The 18,082-nt window shown below is 53.6% G+C and overlaps 1 protein-coding gene across 2 annotated transcripts in view; it reads left to right on the top strand.

Moving 5' to 3' along the window:
- The window catches only part of BCL7A (BAF chromatin remodeling complex subunit BCL7A), a 28,912-nt gene extending 12,898 nt beyond the window's left edge, over positions 1-16,014 (top strand). The window contains exons 4-6 of one of the 2 annotated variants that reach the window (XM_046025480.1): positions 2,166-2,333; positions 9,206-9,390; positions 12,954-16,014. In XM_046025480.1, the coding sequence (XP_045881436.1) occupies positions 2,166-2,333; positions 9,206-9,390; positions 12,954-13,025 (425 nt within the window). In that variant the 3' untranslated portion in view covers positions 13,026-16,014. The remainder of the gene's footprint in view (positions 1-2,165; positions 2,334-9,205; positions 9,391-12,953) is intronic. The other variant, XM_046025481.1, reaches the window with a different exon arrangement.
- The last annotated feature ends 2,068 nt before the right edge of the window (positions 16,015-18,082 follow it).

Genomic DNA, 18,082 nt, shown 5'->3' on the forward strand with positions numbered 1-18,082 from the left:
TCATGTGGTTACCAGGTGACCAGGTTAGGCTCCAGCAACTAACTCATTAAACATCAGTACTTGTTGTCATTAATTAACATAACTCGGTGCTGGGACCTTTGGGTCAGGCCTCTGCCTTTTACACACATGCACACATAACTTGGTGTAGGAAGGAAGTTTAGATTTTCTTAAAAGGCAAATCAGGAGAGTGCACTTTTTTTTTTTTTAATTTTATTTCTTTATTTGACAGAGAGATCGCAAGTAGGCAGAGACAGGCAGAGAGAGAGGGAAGCAGAGGAGAGCAGAGAGCCCAACACGAGGCTGGATCCCAGGACCCTGAGATCATGACCTGAGCCGAAGGCAGAGGCTTAACCCACTGAGCCACCCAGGCGCCCCACTTTTTTTTTTTTAAGTCCCAGAATTCATAAGAGGATCTTCCATGTAACTAGTACACTTAGAATAAGGTGCAGTTTCCCTGGCCAGGACCATGCGACTGCCTGACGCCTCCTTGGCAGATTGAGTCTGGATTTGGGCAGAGCCACTTGAGCAAGGGGTTCTGCTGCTCAGAGCTTCAGTGTTCCCCCCCGGAAACAAGGGAGGTGACTGCACCCACTGGCAGGCTGTCGGGAGGATGAAGCAGGTGATCATGGCTGTTTTTGCCCAGGTGCCAGCAGGCAGTAGGGCCCAGGACGTGTGGGCCTGCTGCTCCGTGTCTCCTCCTCATTCTCTGTTTCATGAAAGTGGCCTTGGTCCCAGGTGTGCAGCATGGCCTGGAAAAGCAGGGTTCTGATACTTCTGAAATCTCCACTTGGGTATCTGCAACCTCACATGACTCTTTGCCGAAGACGGGGTCCAGCACTGGGCAGTATGTGCCCCCTGGACCCCAGCCCTGCCACCAGCTCAACCACGAAGGCATGGCTCCAATTACTTCTCTTTTTTTCTCTGTATTGTGAAAAATCTCGTAATTGAGAGCAGTGGGAAGACTAGTGGGATGAACTTCATACGCCCTGGGTTTTCATTCACATGCCATGTTTGCCTCATCTTTTTTTTTAATGGGTTAAGTTTTTTTTTTGTTTTTTTTTTTAAGATTTTATTTATTTATTTGACAGAGAGATATCACAAGAGAGGCAGGCAGAGAGAGAGGAAGGGAAGCAGGCTCTCCACTGAGCAGAGAGCCCGATGTGGGACTCGATCCCAGGACCCTGAGATCATGACCCGAGCCGAAGGCAGTGGCTTAATCCACTGAGCCACCCAGGCGCCCCAAATGGGTTAAGTTTTTTAATTGAAATGCAATTTATGTATAAAAACAGTACAGCTCGCGAGTGTTCAGGGAATTCTGACAGTTGTAGGCAGCCTGCGCGGAACTGTTTTAAAGTAAGTTTCCCCGCGTTGTGTTTTAAGTCCGCAGCTAAACCCTTCAGCACGCGTCACTAATAAATGACATTTCTATACATCCACCGTGCTCTTTTCACTCCCAATAAAAGTAACTGTTATTCCCTTGTATCTTCTAAATCCCAGACTATATTCAGATTCCCTGGTCGTTCCAAAATGCCCTTTATAAGCTGGCACATTCAAAATAGAACAGAAATAATTTTCACATGTCCTTAATTTAGCTGTTAATTCTTTTAAATTTCTTTATAATAATATTCCCTGCTTCTCTCTCCCTTCTGCCCTCCCCCTCTCTTCTTTAATGGTTCTGACTTGAGAGCCTGAGCCAACTGTCCTGTGGAATAGTATCCTACTTTCCGTTCACATGTTCTCTCCCCCTTTTATTTTGTATCAAGTGGAAGGTGGTCTAGACGCTCGATCAGAGCAGTGGGATGTTCTTGGCAATGCTGCCTCATGGACAAATCTGGCTTCTTCACCCAGAATGAGGCCTCAGATGTCCCCTGAAGACTTGAAATGTGGGAAGCCACTGTGTGTCGCTGCTGCCCCCCACCCAGGGCTGAGCCAGCGGGGGGGCACTCAGGCAGACTCCCAGAAGCTTTCTCCTTGCAGGACCTGTGGAATGGCCCCTGGAGGGGCCTGGTCTGGAGGGTGGGGATTTGTCTCCTTCCCTGGGAGAGTGTCTTGTGGGGCTGCTGGCAGAGAGGCTTGGGGAGGCTGGGCCCCCAACCCCCCTTCCTCAGTAGCTATGGGATTTCAGCCTCTGGTTCTTTCCCCACCCCATCCCACCCCCCGTGCAGATGATAACAGCAACCAGAGCTCCATAGCAGATGCCTCCCCGATCAAACAGGAGAACAGCAGTAACTCAAGCCCTGCTCCAGAGCCCAACTCAGCCGTGCCCGGCGAAGGCACTGACGCCAAGGCAGACGAGGCCCAGGCCGACGGGAAGGAGCTTCCTGGGACTGAAGGTATGTGCCCACAGGGGCTGGGCCTCCGTGTAGTTGGTTGACAGGTGTCTGGGAGGCCCTGCCACATGCTGACCTGAAGGTCACAGTAGAAGAAGGATAATGCTTAGACTAGCTCATCTTCTTATGGAGCAATTTAAAAATCCTTAAAAATTCTACAGTCCAGTGTTGGGAAGATAAGTTCCATGGTAAACTATAATAAGAAAGAGGAATGGAGAGTCTTGGTGAATTATGGGGTGTATTTCCATTTTAAATAGGGCAGCCAGGGAAGGCCTCACTGAGAAGGTGACATTAAAACAGATTAGGCTAAAATTAGGTAAGGGAGCAAACGCTATGGAAAGGGGGAGAAAAGCACTGTGGGGGGAGGGGATGAGCAGTGCAAAGGTCCTGAGGCAGGAGTGCTCTCAGTGGCTAGGGAAGGGCGGATGAGGGGTTCACAAAGTGAGATGAGGTCAGAAGAGGCCAGACCTTGAGCATAGGGGGCTCTTACGTCACTAAACAGACCCTTACTTCTGTGTCAAGGGAGGCAGGAACCATTGGGATTGACTGCCATGGCCTGGAGGACTGCTTTGGATGCTGTGATTGAGAACACGTAGTAGGGCTAAGGCTGGTGTGTCCGGGGTGGGAGCAGACGAGGTGGTAAGGAGCAGTCTGGTTGTGGAAGACATACATGCACCGGATCTGTATTGTGTTGGTTTATTTTTGCCTATTTTGAGATCTCTGGATTCTTGAAAAAGAAAATTTTGAAACGTACAGAAAAATGAATAGGGTACTCTCCCATGTATGTCGACTGAATTTGGCATTTGTTTGTTTTGCTTTGTCTGTAAATATTTGTGGGGGGGGGCGTTTGAAGATGACTATAGATCTTACAACATTTCGTCCCTGAACACATCAGCACACATCTCTTAAAAATAAGAATGTCTTCTTACATCATCACAAGTACCGTCTTTACACCTGAGAAGACGGGCCCCTAGTTCTTGCTGGTATCGAGGTGTATTTTGAAGGTTCCGAGGCAGAGGATGTGTTGGCAGGTGGCACCTGGCCTGAGCGGGGACTAGAGGGTGACCCCAGCATCTGGGGGGATGGCCTTGCCAGCATCTGTGAAGGGACGAGGAGAAAGAGGCCAGTGGGGCGGGGGATGCCTGCACACAGCCAAGCTGAGCATGAGGTCGGGCTGCTGGGCCGCTTACCTGGCGGGGACGACGGCTGGCCTGGAGTCCAGGCTTCCCTGTGCTTGGGGAGGGACTGGGTCGGGTCTTCATGGGAAGAAGGCCTCTCTGTGCTGTGGCATCAGCTGGAACCCCAGAGGTCCCAGACCAGATCCAGCACAGGGCGTGTGGCTGTGGCCACGGGCCTGGTGCAGTTTTTATTTTTAATTTGAATTGGATGTCAAAACTTTAAAATTCAACAATTGCACTTAAAATAAGATTGATTTTCACCTTGTCTTGAGAAAACCAGAAGATCGGGCAATACCGGCTCTGCTTTTCCAGGGAGCGGCAACCAGCTGAAGCAGAGATGTGGCTGCCCTTCCAGGGAGGGTGAGCGGCCGGACATCTGCCGACTGCTGCGCTCCCTGCCGCTCCCTGTTGTCCTTCTGACACTGAGGCCCAAGAGTCCTGGCCCTGTGTCACTCCGCGATCACTGTTGCTTTCCTTATTACTCATTTATTTTTTAAAAGATTTTCTTTATTAGTGAGAGAAAGCACAAGCAGAGGGAGCGGCAGGCTCCCCCCTGAGCCGGTTGGAGGTTGTCTAGGCTGTCTCGATCCCAGGACCCGAGCAGAAGGCAGTCTCTTAACCGACCAAGCCCTTCGGCGCCCCCTTATTAATCATTGAAAGGAAAAATTACTTTGTTTTTTAAACATATTTCTCTATCAAAAGTGGACAAGCAAAAGCCTGAGAGGTTGGGGGAATCTGTATTTCTCTGAGGAACAGACTATTCCTTCAGGTTTTTTTCTTTTTTCCCCTTACCTGGGTCTGAGGCTTGAGCAGCCCTGGTGACGCCTTCATGGCACTGCCTGGCCCTAAAGGGGGCTTTTGCGTTTGTGGGCAGTGCCGTGAGAGACAGTAGGAGAAGGGGGAGGTGCTGGCTGACTTGGGCTTCAAGGCTGAGCAGGGATAGGAGGGGAATGAACAGTGCAGGCACAAGGGATGGGGGTGGAGGGGGGCAGTGCCTGGGGACATGTGGGGAAAGGGGTGAGCCAGCCAGGTGTGAGGGTCTCAGGTGCTCGGTGCCGCACCCCCTTTCTAAGCCAGACGCGGAAGGCGGCTCAGGTGCCAGGTAGGCCTGGGGGAGGGGCAGGCGGGGGTGCAGGGTACCCCACACATGGGGAACAACCCAGGTGTTAGGACACAGACTGGACGGCCCCCTAGCCAGAGCCTCGAGTGTCCCCCCTCCCCGCCCCCAGAGAACCGCTGGTCCGTCTAGTGCGGCGGTCCTAGAGGTAGTCTGCGCACCTAGAAGGATCTAGATGAGAGTATAACCTCCTTTTTTTAGAATGCTTCCCTTAACAGTCACCATGGAGATTGCTCCGTGTTGGGACATAAGGTTTGTTTCACTCTCTTTACCAGCTTCGTACTCTTCAGGGGCAGGAACGGGTCGTCATTTAATTAAACAGCCCCCACCCTGACGATCATTTAGGCTTTTTCCATCTTTTCTCCCCACGCGTGACCCTGCACTGAGTCTCGTCCACGCCTCTTTTTATCTGAGCTCAGGTGCGCTGGCGCTGCGGGTGGAGGGACTGTGTGCTTAGAGGTGCAGGCGTTTGCAGTTTGGGCGGACCCCACCGTTTTCCTCCAGAGACGTGGCCGGCGGCGGAGCTTCTCCGTGTTGGTGCGGCTGGCCTTCGGGGCTGGGCGGGTCTCGCCTGTGGGGCCATACTGTGTGTGGCAGGACGTAGAGAGGCCTCTCTGGGTCCCCCCCCCCCAGCTGCTGGGAGCGAGCCCCACCCCCACCCTGGGTGTGACACCAGAAATATTTTCAGACGCTACCAAACGTTCCCCAAGGGGCAGAATCATTGTCGGTGGGGAGCCGCTGTAGGAGAAGGTTGGACGAGGGCCCTCTGGGTGAGCGTCCTCTCCTGTCCCCACAGCGGGCCCAGTGCCGTCCTGCTCTTGGGGCTCTGCGGGCCGGCAGCAGTGGGAGGTGGAACCAGGGGCTGGGACCAGAGACAGGACAAGCTGTCACATCTGGGCTGGCGCTCGCTAGCTGTGCCTTGGGCTGGTGGCGTCACCTCCCGCGAGCTTTCCTGTTTCCTTATTTATAAAATGAGGCAAATGAAAGTTGCCTCCTGGATCAGTCCCTGAAAGGAGCGGGGCAGGAAGGAAGCAGAAGCGTTCACCCAAGCCTGAGCCGGCCCATGAGCTAGGGGAGGTCACCACACCTGCCCGGCCAGGTGTGCACACATCCCGGCTCCTTCCCTGTCCTGCCTGCTGGCTCCCTCATGACTCCTGTGTCTTGGGGCTGCATCTCCTTTGCCCTAACAGCCAGTTAAAGTGCAACTGCAGAAATTGCTTCTTGGGTTGCTGGTTCCAGAACTATTTTGGTAACTATGACCCCCCCACCCCCACCCCGCTCTCCTCTCTGCCCCCCTCCACCACCAGAAGCTTTACCGGTCCAGGCGGGAACCACACCAGGGTCTTCTTCTGGCGACCCCAGGTCACTGGGCCTGCACAGTTGCGCAGCATTGCTCGAGGGAGGGGGTGCCTGCCGCCATTGAGGGAGGCCCCACGGGAAAGGCTTGAAGGCCTCCCAGGTGGGACCATGCCGCCTGCAGGACAGGGTGGTTTAGTCACCAGCTGTTGACCTTGCTTTGAACTTGTTTACTGCTGAGTGAGTTCAGGGAATGACATAATGTCCTAACTCGCTGGACTAAATTTAGGCCCTAGGAAAATAATTTCCCCTGGGTGAGTTCCAGCACTAGCGCTAGGAGGATCAGGCCCCTACACCCAGCCCTTTCGTGCTCCGGGAGCTTTAAGGCTAGTTCCCACTGAGCTCTTGGCCGGGCGGGGGGTCAGCATGACTTTCTGGGTGGTTGGCCATGATTTCTGAGCCTCTGTGTCCAGCCTGCAGAGCTCACTGTAGGGCAGAGAAGAGAGGCCAAAAGAGGACAAAAACAATTCAAAGTTCACTAAAGCAGACATCCGTTATGAGCTAGAACGTAACATTAACGTTACGAGATGAAATTCACCTCTGTCTGGTTCCAAAACACTTCCATCGCCCCCAAAGGAAACTCTGTGCCCATAAACTGTCACTTCCCCCTTCCCCCAAACCCCGGCATCTGCCTGTCTGCTTTCTATCTGTATGGCTTTGCCTGTTCTGGGTGTTTCATAAAAGTGGGTGTATAGTATGTGGCCTTTTGTGTCTGGCTCCTTTCGCTCGGGATCATGTTTTCGGGGTTCCTCCGCGTGATAGCAGGTGCCGCTCCCTCCTTCCCATCTGTGACTCTAATACTGCACCGTGTGGACTGTGCCCGTACCACGTTTTGTCGTTTGACGCATTTGTTAATTTACATTTGGGCTCTTTCCATCTTTTGGCTGTTAGGAATAGTACTGCCGTGAACACTGGTGTACAGATATTAGTGTAAGGACCTATTTCCCGTTCTTTTGGGTCTCTCCCTAACGGGGGCGGAGCTGGGTTATACAGGGATTCTGTGTTTAACTTAATCTAATAGCGGCACCTGGCTGGACCGGTCAGTAGACTGTGTGACTCCGGATCTTGGGGTCGTGAGTTGGAACCCCACACACAGGGTGTAGAAATTCCTTAAGTAAATAAATTTTTAAAAAGTAAAACAAAATATAAAAGAACTGCTGGAGGCACAACCCCTCTTTGACCCCAAGAACATACTGCACAGGGGAAATTGCCCCCATCTGGACGTGGCTCCACTCTTGGTTTCTCTTCTCCTCTTCTGCTCTTTTCCTGGTGCTCTTTTTCTCGGTGGGGTGTGGGTAATAGAACAGCCATGGGCTTTTGGGGACCTTTAACTTTTTTTTTTCTTTTTTTGTTTATAAAAACACTAAACATTCAATTCCAGAGAACCAAAAATCCCACCTCCCACCAAACACTACTAAGGGGCATGTCTTCTGCTCCATATACCTTTCCTGTTTTTCTTTCTCTCTTGTTAATGCTTTTAAAAACAAATGAGTTTTTTATATAAATAAAGTTTTTAAAGTGTGAAAAAAAAAAAAAAGAACTGCTGAGTTTATAGGGAGTGTGGTCCTATGTCCTAGGTACAGTTAGTCCCCCCTGAGGTTATTTTGTTCCTTGAGTACTTCCCCTGTCATTCCTTTTAAGTCCTCACCGTAACTCCACAGGGTGGCTGTTGTCAACCGTGATGACTTGTAGGGCTCCCAGAGGAAACAAGCAGCAGAGGAATGACATGAGGGGAACTCGGGTCTGTCTCTAAACCCTAGGTCCTCCCAGGGTGCAGGTTGTAGGCAGAGCCCAGCCCTGGAGAGAGCGGACCCCTGAGCCTCCCTGTGGCAGCAGGAACACCCAGCTCAGGCCCTGGCGGGGTGGTGGGTTTCCGAGTGCTGCTGTCAGGATATCAGGGCTGCTGGGGTTTGGGGCGTCAGAGTATGTGTTAAGAGCAGCTCACCTGGGATGGACATGCTGGGAGGTCAGCCTCCTTGGGAGAGGGAGCTCTTACATCTCCTTCCTGCCCTGCTCCCCAGCCCTCTGCTCCCCACTGGCTTCAGGCCATGGGGTGCTGCTGACTTGGTTCCCATCTCTCTGTATTGCTTGCTCGCTTTAAAACTTAAGCCTGGAGATAGATAGATAGATAGATAGATAGATAATTTTTTTTCTTTTCTGCCTCAGGAACCCCAGAAAGTGAGGCATTCCTGAGTCTTCTAGGGCCCTTTGAAAAAAAATCAGGGTGACGGGTGTTGTTGGGGCCTCGAGTGCAAGCAGAGTGGGGCCCTGGGCAAGATGTCACTGCTCCCACCATGAGCTCTGCGGCTTAGTGCCCAAAATAAGCTTCAGGTACAAACACGGCTGCCTCCTCACCCACAGCCGCACGGCCTCGTACAGACAGCTGCGGCCCGCGGCCTCCTGCTAGAGGACCATGCTGGGGAGGGGAGCAGGGAGACCGATGCATAAGAAATGGCCCGACTCACTGGCAATACGGGATTCATAAATAAGTGATTGCTTGTTGGAAGCCGTGCAGCCATCTTGTCCACGCTTGTGTTTAGAGAATTTTTAAAAGACGTGAAAATTTTTTCCAAAATTCTGTGTGATCTCTATTGGGGGAGAGCAGAGAATTATATGCATGTAGAGGGGGGAAACATCTGGAGAGATGAAAATAAATCCTCTGAGATGTTAGGAAAATAAATCCTCCAAAATGTTAGTGGGATGGTAGTTGTGGGTGGGGTGAGATAATCAGTGATTCTAACTTTATTTGTTCCTGTGTTTTCTGTTTCCGTGCAATCGTCAGTCATGGCTCTGATGATCAGGAAAATACCCACGTTATTAAGAGAAATGTCTACAAAGGGGCGGTTACCTCTGTGGGCTCCCCAGGTGGAGGACTGGGGGCTCTGGGATGGAAAAGGGAGGAGTCAGCAGCCATGATGGTCAGGGAGCGTTGTACCCACCAGAGGGCGCCAGCTGCATGCGGTACAAAGCGTGGAGCGTCCCCTAAGCTGTCCTTCCTCTCAGGGCACATGGCAGGTGATGGGTGTGCAGGCAAGGGTTGGGGGCCCCAGGGCTGCTTAAGACAACGCCCCGAGAGAGGCTTCCCAAGCGCCCCAGCTCGCTGCAGGCCCGGCAGACCGCCTGGCCACAAAACTCCCCAGTTCCAGGTATTTTTAGTAATGGGTCCATCTGGCTCCACATCTCACGTGTCTGAAAACAGCTTCTGTCATCTCGCTTCCCCTCAGATGCTTCTGACGAGCAGAATTCGCAGTCTTCAGTGGAAAACTCGGTGAACAGTTCAGAGAAAGTAGAGCGGCAGCCATCTGGAGACGCGGGTCTGCCTGCGGAGATGTCGGCAGCCTCTCAGGTACCTCGATCAAGGTCTCAGAGGGGCAGCCAGATCGGCCGGGAGCCCGTTGGGGTGTCGGGGGTACGTTGAAAGGTATTTTGTTATTTTGTTCCGTTGTTTTCCCCTTGGAAGACTGGCGTTCGCCTGCATTCGATGAACGGGAGCCGTGAGTGTCCTGGGCCCCGGCCCCCAGGGAGCAGGGTGTAGGAAGAGGAGGCGGCCTTTATCCCAGCCTCAGCTTTGTCACTTTGTCACAAACGTCTTGCCTGCTCTAGTGCCTCAGAGTCAGCTTCCTTCAGCGCAGGGACGATACGTCTTCAGAATCCTGAACACCAGATAACTCGTCCTTTGGAATTTTGCAACTGAATCAGTGCAGGAGCAGGTCGCCAGTAGCTAGGAACAAACATCCTGAGGTCGAATTCCAGCTCCTTCACTTAGCATCACCGAGCCTCCCTGTCTGCAGCTGCCAGACTGGGACCCCAGAACTGTCTTGCGGCCAGGGCACATGGGATGAGAGAATGTGGCAAACACATTCGGTGTGGAGCCGGACACGGAATGCCTCAGGTGCCGTGTCTGTGGTTTTTCTTTTTTTTTTAAAGATTTTATTTATTTATTTGACAGACAGAGATCACAAGTAGACAGAAGGGCAGGTAAAGAGAGAGGAGGAATCAGGCTCCCCGCGGAGCAAAGAGCCTGATGCGGGGCTCGATCCCAGGACCTCGGGATCATGACCTGAGCCGAAGGCAGAGGCCTTAACCCACTGAGCCACCCAGGCGCCCCCGTGTCTGTGGTTTTTTTTTTTTTTTTTTTTTTTTTTTATTTATTTATTTATTTGACAGAGAGGTCACAAGTAGGCAGAGAGGCAGGCAGAGAGAGAGGGAGAAACAGGCTCCCCACTGAGCAGAGAGCCCGATGTGGGGCTCGATCCCAGGACCCTGAGATCATGACCTGAGCCGAAGGCAGAGGCTTAAACCGCTGAGCCACCCAGGCGCCCCGTGTCTGTGGTTTTTCACCGTCTACCTTCGGTGCTCACCTAAGATGAGTGGGGACTCCGAGGCATCGAAACTTGAACTAATAAGAGTATAGTCTGGTCCCTCCGGAGAAAGTGACAGGAAGTAGCTGCGGAAAGACTGGAAGGGGCCAGGCTGCGGCAGGAGTTGGTCTGCGCTGTGCAGAGCCTCAAGTCAGGCCTCCGCCAGGGGGACATGCCTCCGGGACTCTAAGGTCTAACTCCCCTTGGCTCTGCAGCCCCCTCCTCCTGCAGAGCCCGCCTCCAGAGGCCCAAAGACACGGAAGGAGCGTTGATGGAAGGTGTGTTTGCAGTGGTAGGAAGCGGGCCGCAACCTACGTCTGTTCAAAGGGGACTGCTTAAATTCACCGGGGGGTCATGGATCAAACAGGCCCTTATGCAGCTGTTGTAAAGAGTGTGGCTGACCCAGGTACAGACTGACCAGACTGACCAAAATAGCCTCCTGATGTGAAATGAGAAAAGCAAGACCTAGAACCTCAGGCCCAGCTGGAGCCCACTAGATTAAAAATCAGAGCCTCCTGTACAGTGTATAAAACCAGAACATCTGCTGGGGTCTCCTGGCCTCCTGAACTCACTGGACGAAAGGTTAGCTTGAACCTTTGATCCATGCCCTGGGGGCATCTAGTACCCCCCGCCCTGCCCCAGATATCTGAAAGGTACAGGGATCTCCCATTCTCACAAGCCCCCCTCCTCCACTCCCATTTCCGGGGAACCCAGACCTGGAACGGAGCCTCTTCCACTGTTCTCAGGGCACAGGGACGCAGATACTCATCCACAGAGCTCCTGTGAGCAAGGTGGAAGATACCGTACAGCTGCACAAGCAACTTGACACTGACATTTAGCCGTTTCTGTGTTTAAGAAAAAAAAAAGTTACCCCAGCCTCCCGAGAGGAGCAGAACTCCGGCTCTTCTCCCGTTGGACTGTCCTGAGCTCGTGACGCCCTCTTGCTCCCTTTTCCCTTTCTCGTCCACTCCGACGCTCACCCGTCCAAGTGCTCTGCAGAACCAGCAGGACCCAGCGTCCTCTGAAGGCACAGTACCCGCCTTCTCCCGTGGCGTCTGTATCGGGCTTCCGTTGCTTTCGGAATGAGAACCAGGGAGAACACAGAAGTGGTTCTTCCAGCCTCCCTGTGATGCCGGCTGTCGGGGTCTGTCACTAGAAACTCCCACACAGTTCACATCAGGCCCCAGGGGCTCCCTTAAACATATGTTGTGCACCCACTGGGGGCTGGGCGCTGTGTCTAGGGACCCAGGGTGAGCCGGAGTTGGGGTCCCTCCCTGGCCTCATGGGGCTCGCCGTGGGGTAGGGCAGGAAGAGACACAGCCAGGTTTGGCAGCCTGGGTTCACAGGCTATTCGAGGGTCGTACTGATCAGGGAATTGGTTCTCGTCTGGGCTTTGGCAGGCGGGTTGCAAGGTCGTAATACATGGTACGGAAGAACCCACATGGGGCTGGAGGGAGGCCTGATGGGAGAGCGTTCTTCAGGCTGGTGTAGGCAGAGACAGGCTAGGAGCAGGAATTGGAAGGTGGAGAGAAAGAGGGCCATGAGGGCAGGCTTTTCTGGGCTGGGCCTGGAGACAGGAGCAAGCCTGAGGAACAAAAGGGAGGCCAGCATGGCTGGGCCCCAGCGGACAAGGAAGAGAACAGGCAGGCGAGGCACTGAGGTGGGCGCGGGCTGGGTGCTGGGCCTTCTCAACCTGGCGAGGAGTTGGGATTTTGCTCTGGAGGCAGTGGGAAAGGACCCAGGGGTTTTATGTTCTGCATATGATTGCTGTTTTGGGATTTCTCGAACCGTGTGGAAGGCTGGGTCAGGAGACCGCGGATCAGGGTGCTGCTTTGTCTGGGCAGGTGGTGGTACAAGTGCAGACGGGTAGGGGTGGGCACGGCTTCGGGCGGAGCAGAGGGGGCAGGCCCAAGGGTATTTGGAGATGAGTGGGCGGGACTTGCGGATAGGTGGGGTGTGGGAGCAGGAGGAGGAAACGAGGCCACTGGGGTGCTGTCAGCTTGATCCTGGGCACGTGTGGGGTCAAGACAGACTTGGTGAGGGGCCGGTCGGGGTGGGTAGTTCTCAGCTGGTCTCGGGTGATGGGTCAGGCGGAGATGCCTGTGTGGGAAAGTCGGGGTGCCGGAGTGAGGGCCCGACCTTCGTGGGCCACAGGACTTCGGAATGTGGTCACAGCTATTGTGCTTTTCCACAGAGTAACGTTAGCGTGTGCGTTCACCAAACGCTGAGTATTGGGGGAGCCACTGACCACAGGGCAAGGTCAGACTACACCTTTGAGCTTGGAGAAGTCCACTTGGAACTCGTGCACAGATGACTACTCTGGCGATTCATGACAGACCGGAAGGCTGATAATGGGGAGACGTGCCTGGGCTGGTGTGGGGAAGGGGCTGGGGGAACTTAGAGGCACATGCTTGGAAGAGGGAAGCCACGTGGTGGGGACAGGTGGGCCTGGGTGACCCCGGGCTTGGTGAACGTGGGACGCAGGGTCAGAACCGTGAGTTTGAACCACAGAGGCTGCTCCATTTCCTCCCAGGTCGGCCTTCAGCCTCATGGCCAGCCTCACCTGCCTTCCTGGCGTGGTAACCCGCATCCTGTCTTCTTCTCCCCCAAGGATTTGGAAGGAGTGCCCCCCTCGAAGAAGATGAAACTGGAGACCTCGCAACAGAACTCTGAAGAGATGTAGACCCTGAGTTCAGTCCTGCTGTCCACGTGCCACGGGGGAGACACCTGTAGGCTGAACCCCAGAACGGCTTCACCTGCGCAGTTCCTCTCGGGCGCGGACAGAACTACAAACTTTTCCAAGTTTACCAAGTGCAAATCCAAGAAAACCCAGAACAGCATAACTTCTCAGACACTGAAGAACTTTTCTGCTGTGAAGCAAAACACTCGGGTGTTGGAGGGACTGTCCTTGGGAAGGCGGGGCCGACGGCTCAGGAGTGTCTGCACACTGTCTCTGAAGCCAAGATTACATTTGTGTTGCTGCTGTATTGTTTTGTGTCCCCCCCCCCCCCCCCCCCCCCCCCCCCCGCCCAACCTCTCTATTTAACGATATAAGCTATTCGAGGGTCGTACCGATCAGGGAATCGGTTCTCGTCCGGGCTTTTCACTGTTCGCCCCGATTCCTTCCGCTTTCTTTTTTTGTGCCTTGTGCCCTTGAGGTGACCTCTGGCATGTTTTCCTGGTTGTTTTGCATCTCCCTTTGCAAAGTGCCCTCGGTTTTGTCCGGGCAGCCGGTGCCACCGTCCTCACACCTCTCTCCTCCCTGACGCAGGACTTCAGCTGGAGCGGAGCAAGCAGGGAGGAGGGGGCTGGAGGCCTCGCACGAGCAGGACCTCCTCGGCCGCCGGGTTTGCCGGTGTGGGGGTGTTGGGCATGCCCTGGGCCCTGGGTCCTGGGTCCAAGGTCCGAGGAGTCTCGGATGTCGGAGTGCTGTCCCCAAGGGCTGGCTTCGGGACGTTCTCTCTCACTTCCTCGGGGCATCTGAGGCCGGTGTTTCCAAGCCCATCGTGGCCCAGACGGACACACAGAACCCTTCGACCGCTCTGACACGTGCACCCTCTACCCCGACCACACCGCTTTCTCCCACACCTCTGAAGACGGAATGGCTTCTGTGGCTGACTGCAGGACTGTCTCCTTAGGACGCTAAAAGGGCCGAGGGGGCTGGGAGCCGACGGCAGGAAGAGCTGGTGCTGAACTTTCTCTCATAGGATGTTGCCTGGATTTCAAATCCGCAGGAACCTGCTACCCTCTGCCTCCCCAGCTCCACTTGGCAACGCTCACCCCCGCCCCAGGAGAGGCAAGACTGCAAAGTGTTCTGACGCTCAGAGCCGACAGTCAGATGGCCTCCTGCTCCCAGGATGCACGGACGGTCCCCACGGGGGAGCTGACCCTGATGATTGGGCCTCAAAGGCCAGAACGAGGCACCAGGGAGTGGAATGCTCTGCACGCCTCCAGAAGGGGGCGACCGAGGCCCCCTCCTCGCCTCCGTCCTCTGCCTGTGCTGGGACACCTTCCTCTCACTAAAATGGAGATGCCCCCTTGGACAAACTGCCTGATTGTTTGGTTCTGAGGCCTGGTTTGCTCTTAATTCCTGGACGGACTCCTCGGACCTTAACCCTTTTCCTGAGCTTTCTTTACTGCACTGGAGTTCCAACTCCCTTTGAGTTGAGTGAGGGGGTGGGCGGGTTGGGGGGAGGGGGTTTGCTTTTGTTTTGTGGTTTGTTTTTTTTGTTGTTGTTTTGTTTTCATTTTCGTTTTGCTGATTGGTGCATATCCAGGTACTACCTTCAAGACCTTTGACGTGGGGCTCTCTCTCCTGACCACCATGGAAAGTGTCTGCCAGCTCCTGAGGGTGGGCTCTGCCTTGTTTCTAAGGGAGCCAGTCTGTTTCCTGCACTTCAAGAAGAATCAAAATGTTCCTGAATTTCAAATACCTCATGCAAAATGGTCTCCTGAAATAAGGGAAAAAAAAACAAAAAACAAAACACAAACTTTGAAAATCTTAATGTTGAAGTTCGCAATGCCGAAAGGTTTCTGTCTTAAAAAAAAAAAAGAAAAAAACCCTTATCAGTTTTGCCCCTCAGGCAGTCAGCTCCATGCAGAACCCCGTTCTGCATTACCTCTCACATATCTCCAGGCGGCTTTACCTCCAGAGCCTCTAAAGCTAGAGTAACTTTTTTTTTCTTTGCAGCAAAACTCCATTTTGACAAAAGATGAATTTGGATATTTATTTCCTTTCTTTTTGAGAAATGAGAGGTTAGAAGCAAAACAGCTGAAGGAGAATCACACGCATCCACAGACACCACACGGCGGCCAGGCCCCCCCGCCCCCCCTCCCCTGCATGGGGATCCCCTTCCGGTTGTGGTGGCCTCTCTGGACAGGCAAGGGGAGTCAGCGCCGTTGAGGATGAAGACGACATCTGCAACACCGAGGCTGTCATTTGTTTTTCTCTGAAGTGCCTGAAGGTAGGAAGGGGCCCGAGGCTGGGACCCACTAGGCCCCCGCGCCCCCGCCGCCGCGGCCCTGCACTCATCACTGGCCGGGAAGGCCTTCCACGCGGGATGGTGAGACTGCAAAAATCCAGACGTGCTTCCTTCCCCAACGCAGTCTGCTCCCCGGAGCCACTGTCCCCGCCTGCCGTGCGCCCCTCGCCCCCTCCCACCACAGAATCTAAGACCTTTCAGCCGGCCGAGCCAGGGGCGGGGGTCCCCAGCAGATGCCTTCCACGGCCACCAGGCCCCATGGCCTAAAGGGCTCCCAGGGCAACCTTACTCCCCGCCACCCGTGACGTCGAGGGAGCTACATTCCACAAAGTGCTGGCACTTACACCCGGAACCCGGAAGGCGGTGGACCCGTGTATAGGGTGGTGACCTCCCATTACAAGCGATGTCATGGTTTGGAATGTTCATTATCGCCAAGGACCCGGTTAGAGGTATAAAGACCTTTTTTTCACTGTTACCTAATTTTTTTTTTTTCCTATTACGTTTTGGGTTTTTTTGTTTTGTTTTTTTGTTGTTGGTTTTTGTTTTGGTTTTGTTTTTTGTTTTTTGGGTTTTTTTTTTGGTGTGTTGTACAGCAGTATAATTTTTCACTTATTTATTCCATCAAGTAGATATGGTTTGTACAATGTACAATGGTTCCATTTCAGAAAATAAAAAAAATTCAAATCATGACCACCACGTGATTCTGTAGCATTATAAAAATAAATGTGATGGATGGTGAGAAGGTCCCACACCGGTGCTGGCCTCTCCTCACCATCTGTGTGGCCCTGACCTCATGTGGGACCCTGAGCTCCTTGCAGGCAGGGACTGTCGACTCCCACGGTCACGTTAGCTACCATCACGGAGCACTGGCTGGGTACTCGGGGCAGGTGTTGGAGACCACCCTGTTGAGGTGAGAACACAGTGAGGTGAGAACACAGCCCGTCGCATAGCCAGGCAGAGCCCTTCTGGAAAGGCCACACCTGTTCCCTGGTCAAGGGCAGCAGCTTGCCATGTCCCTGACTTTGGGAGGCTGTGACTCATGGCAGGGGCTCTGAGGGGTCAGCTCAGGGGTGGATTGTAACTTTTTCTTAACTTGTCTTAACTAAGTGACTTGTGGCCAGGCCAGAGCCAGAGCCTTCCCAGGGCCCTTCCCTCTCCCAGCAGCTGGGGCACTTCTCTCCCTCAGCTCAGACTCCCTCCCTGGAGTTGACTACTTTATTTTTCTCTGGTCTTTCTCACTGCCTTATCTCCCACCTGAAACCTGAACTTGGCTGAGCTGCCTGCAAGGGGTATGTGTGTGTGTTATGGGGGGGGGGGGGGGGGGGATAAGATTATGGTTTAAGCCGGGCCTGCCAAGACTCACCATGTTGACCCACCTGGAGGCAAATGTTCTCTCCTTTGTTTTGTCTGCCTCCCCTCCCCACCCCCCTCCTTTTTAACATGTTCTAGTGTTTTTCCCAGGAGTGATTGCGCAGCAAAATAAACTCCTGAACTCTGATAGAGAAAGTTCAACTTGACAAAACAGAAATCACAGGAGCCTTGTTTGCTCAACCAAAAATTCAGCTCACGCCCTTTGGCTCCCTCCTTTGATGTCTTCCCTGTCTGTCTGCATCTCTGTCCTGGAAGAAGGTCCTTCCAGACTTGTCTCTCTGGCTCTACCGCCCTTGTCTCCAACACCCCCCCCCCCCCAATTATGTTTCTCAGTCATTATCTCTCTGTCTTGGCTTCCCTATCGCTTTCGGCTTCCTGTCCATCTGTGGAGCTCTCTGACTTGCTCTCATGTGCCATTAATCTTGTGCAGGAGCAGTTGCACACAAGAGCTGGAAATGTAGGCTTTGCATGTGTTCCTGTGAGCATCCTGTGTGTGCTGGGCCCTGGGCAGCAGTGACTCAAGCTTGAGCCTTTTCTTCTAGGCAAAAAAAAAAAAAAAAAAAAAGAGCCGGTGCCAGGATGGCCAGCACAGTTTGGAATTAGGGGACGTGCATTTCAATGAGGGGTTGGCATCAGGGAGGTTTCTGGGCAGAGGGAGTCTATGCATGGGGCTAAGAAGGTCGTTTTCCCTTGATGCTGTGGAGTAGGCGGGAGGCTTCTGCACCAGGGCCCTGCTGGAACAGGGATGGTATTTCCAGGGAATGGCATGGATCGGGAAAAGCCAGACTAGAGGTGAGGCAAAGCAAGCAGGAAACTGGGGTGATAGGCCATGCAGGAGGCCGGGAGTTGACAAAAGGCGGCGTGTTCCCAGTCAATCAGCACTGCAGCCTGGTGGGGTGGAGTCAGGGGGGCTGGAAGAGGCAGGTAGGGAAACTCAAGTCCAGGTCTTAGCCCAGACTAAGGCAATGGGGTCAAGGAGGTCCACAGTCAAGACCAAGGAGGGGTTGCAGACCTTCAAGGCCAAGTCTAACCATTCCCCTTTTCCGGGTGAGGAATGCTTTATTTCTCTCTAGAGGCTCATAGAAGACACCTTGCTCTTTGCCGGTTGCATTCTCCTCTTTTGCCAGTAGGGGTCACTCCTGCCCTCTCAGTCCCAGAGCCAGCCCCGTATTGCAGGCAGGTACCAGCAGCATGGTCCCTCCCCCCACCACGGTTGGTTCAGGGATGATCACATGGGCCAAGGTTGCCCAGTGAGAGTCGGCCCTGGGATTTCTGTGGGAACTGCTGGGAACGCGTCCTCCTAAAGTATTCACTAGGGAATTCCCTAAAGGGCCACCTCTGCTGCAACGTTGGGAGGGTTCTGCTTGAGAATGAAGCGAGCACTAGT

This window comes from Meles meles, chromosome 12, assembly GCF_922984935.1.
Source record: "Meles meles chromosome 12, mMelMel3.1 paternal haplotype, whole genome shotgun sequence".
Taxonomy (NCBI): domain Eukaryota; kingdom Metazoa; phylum Chordata; class Mammalia; order Carnivora; family Mustelidae; genus Meles; species Meles meles.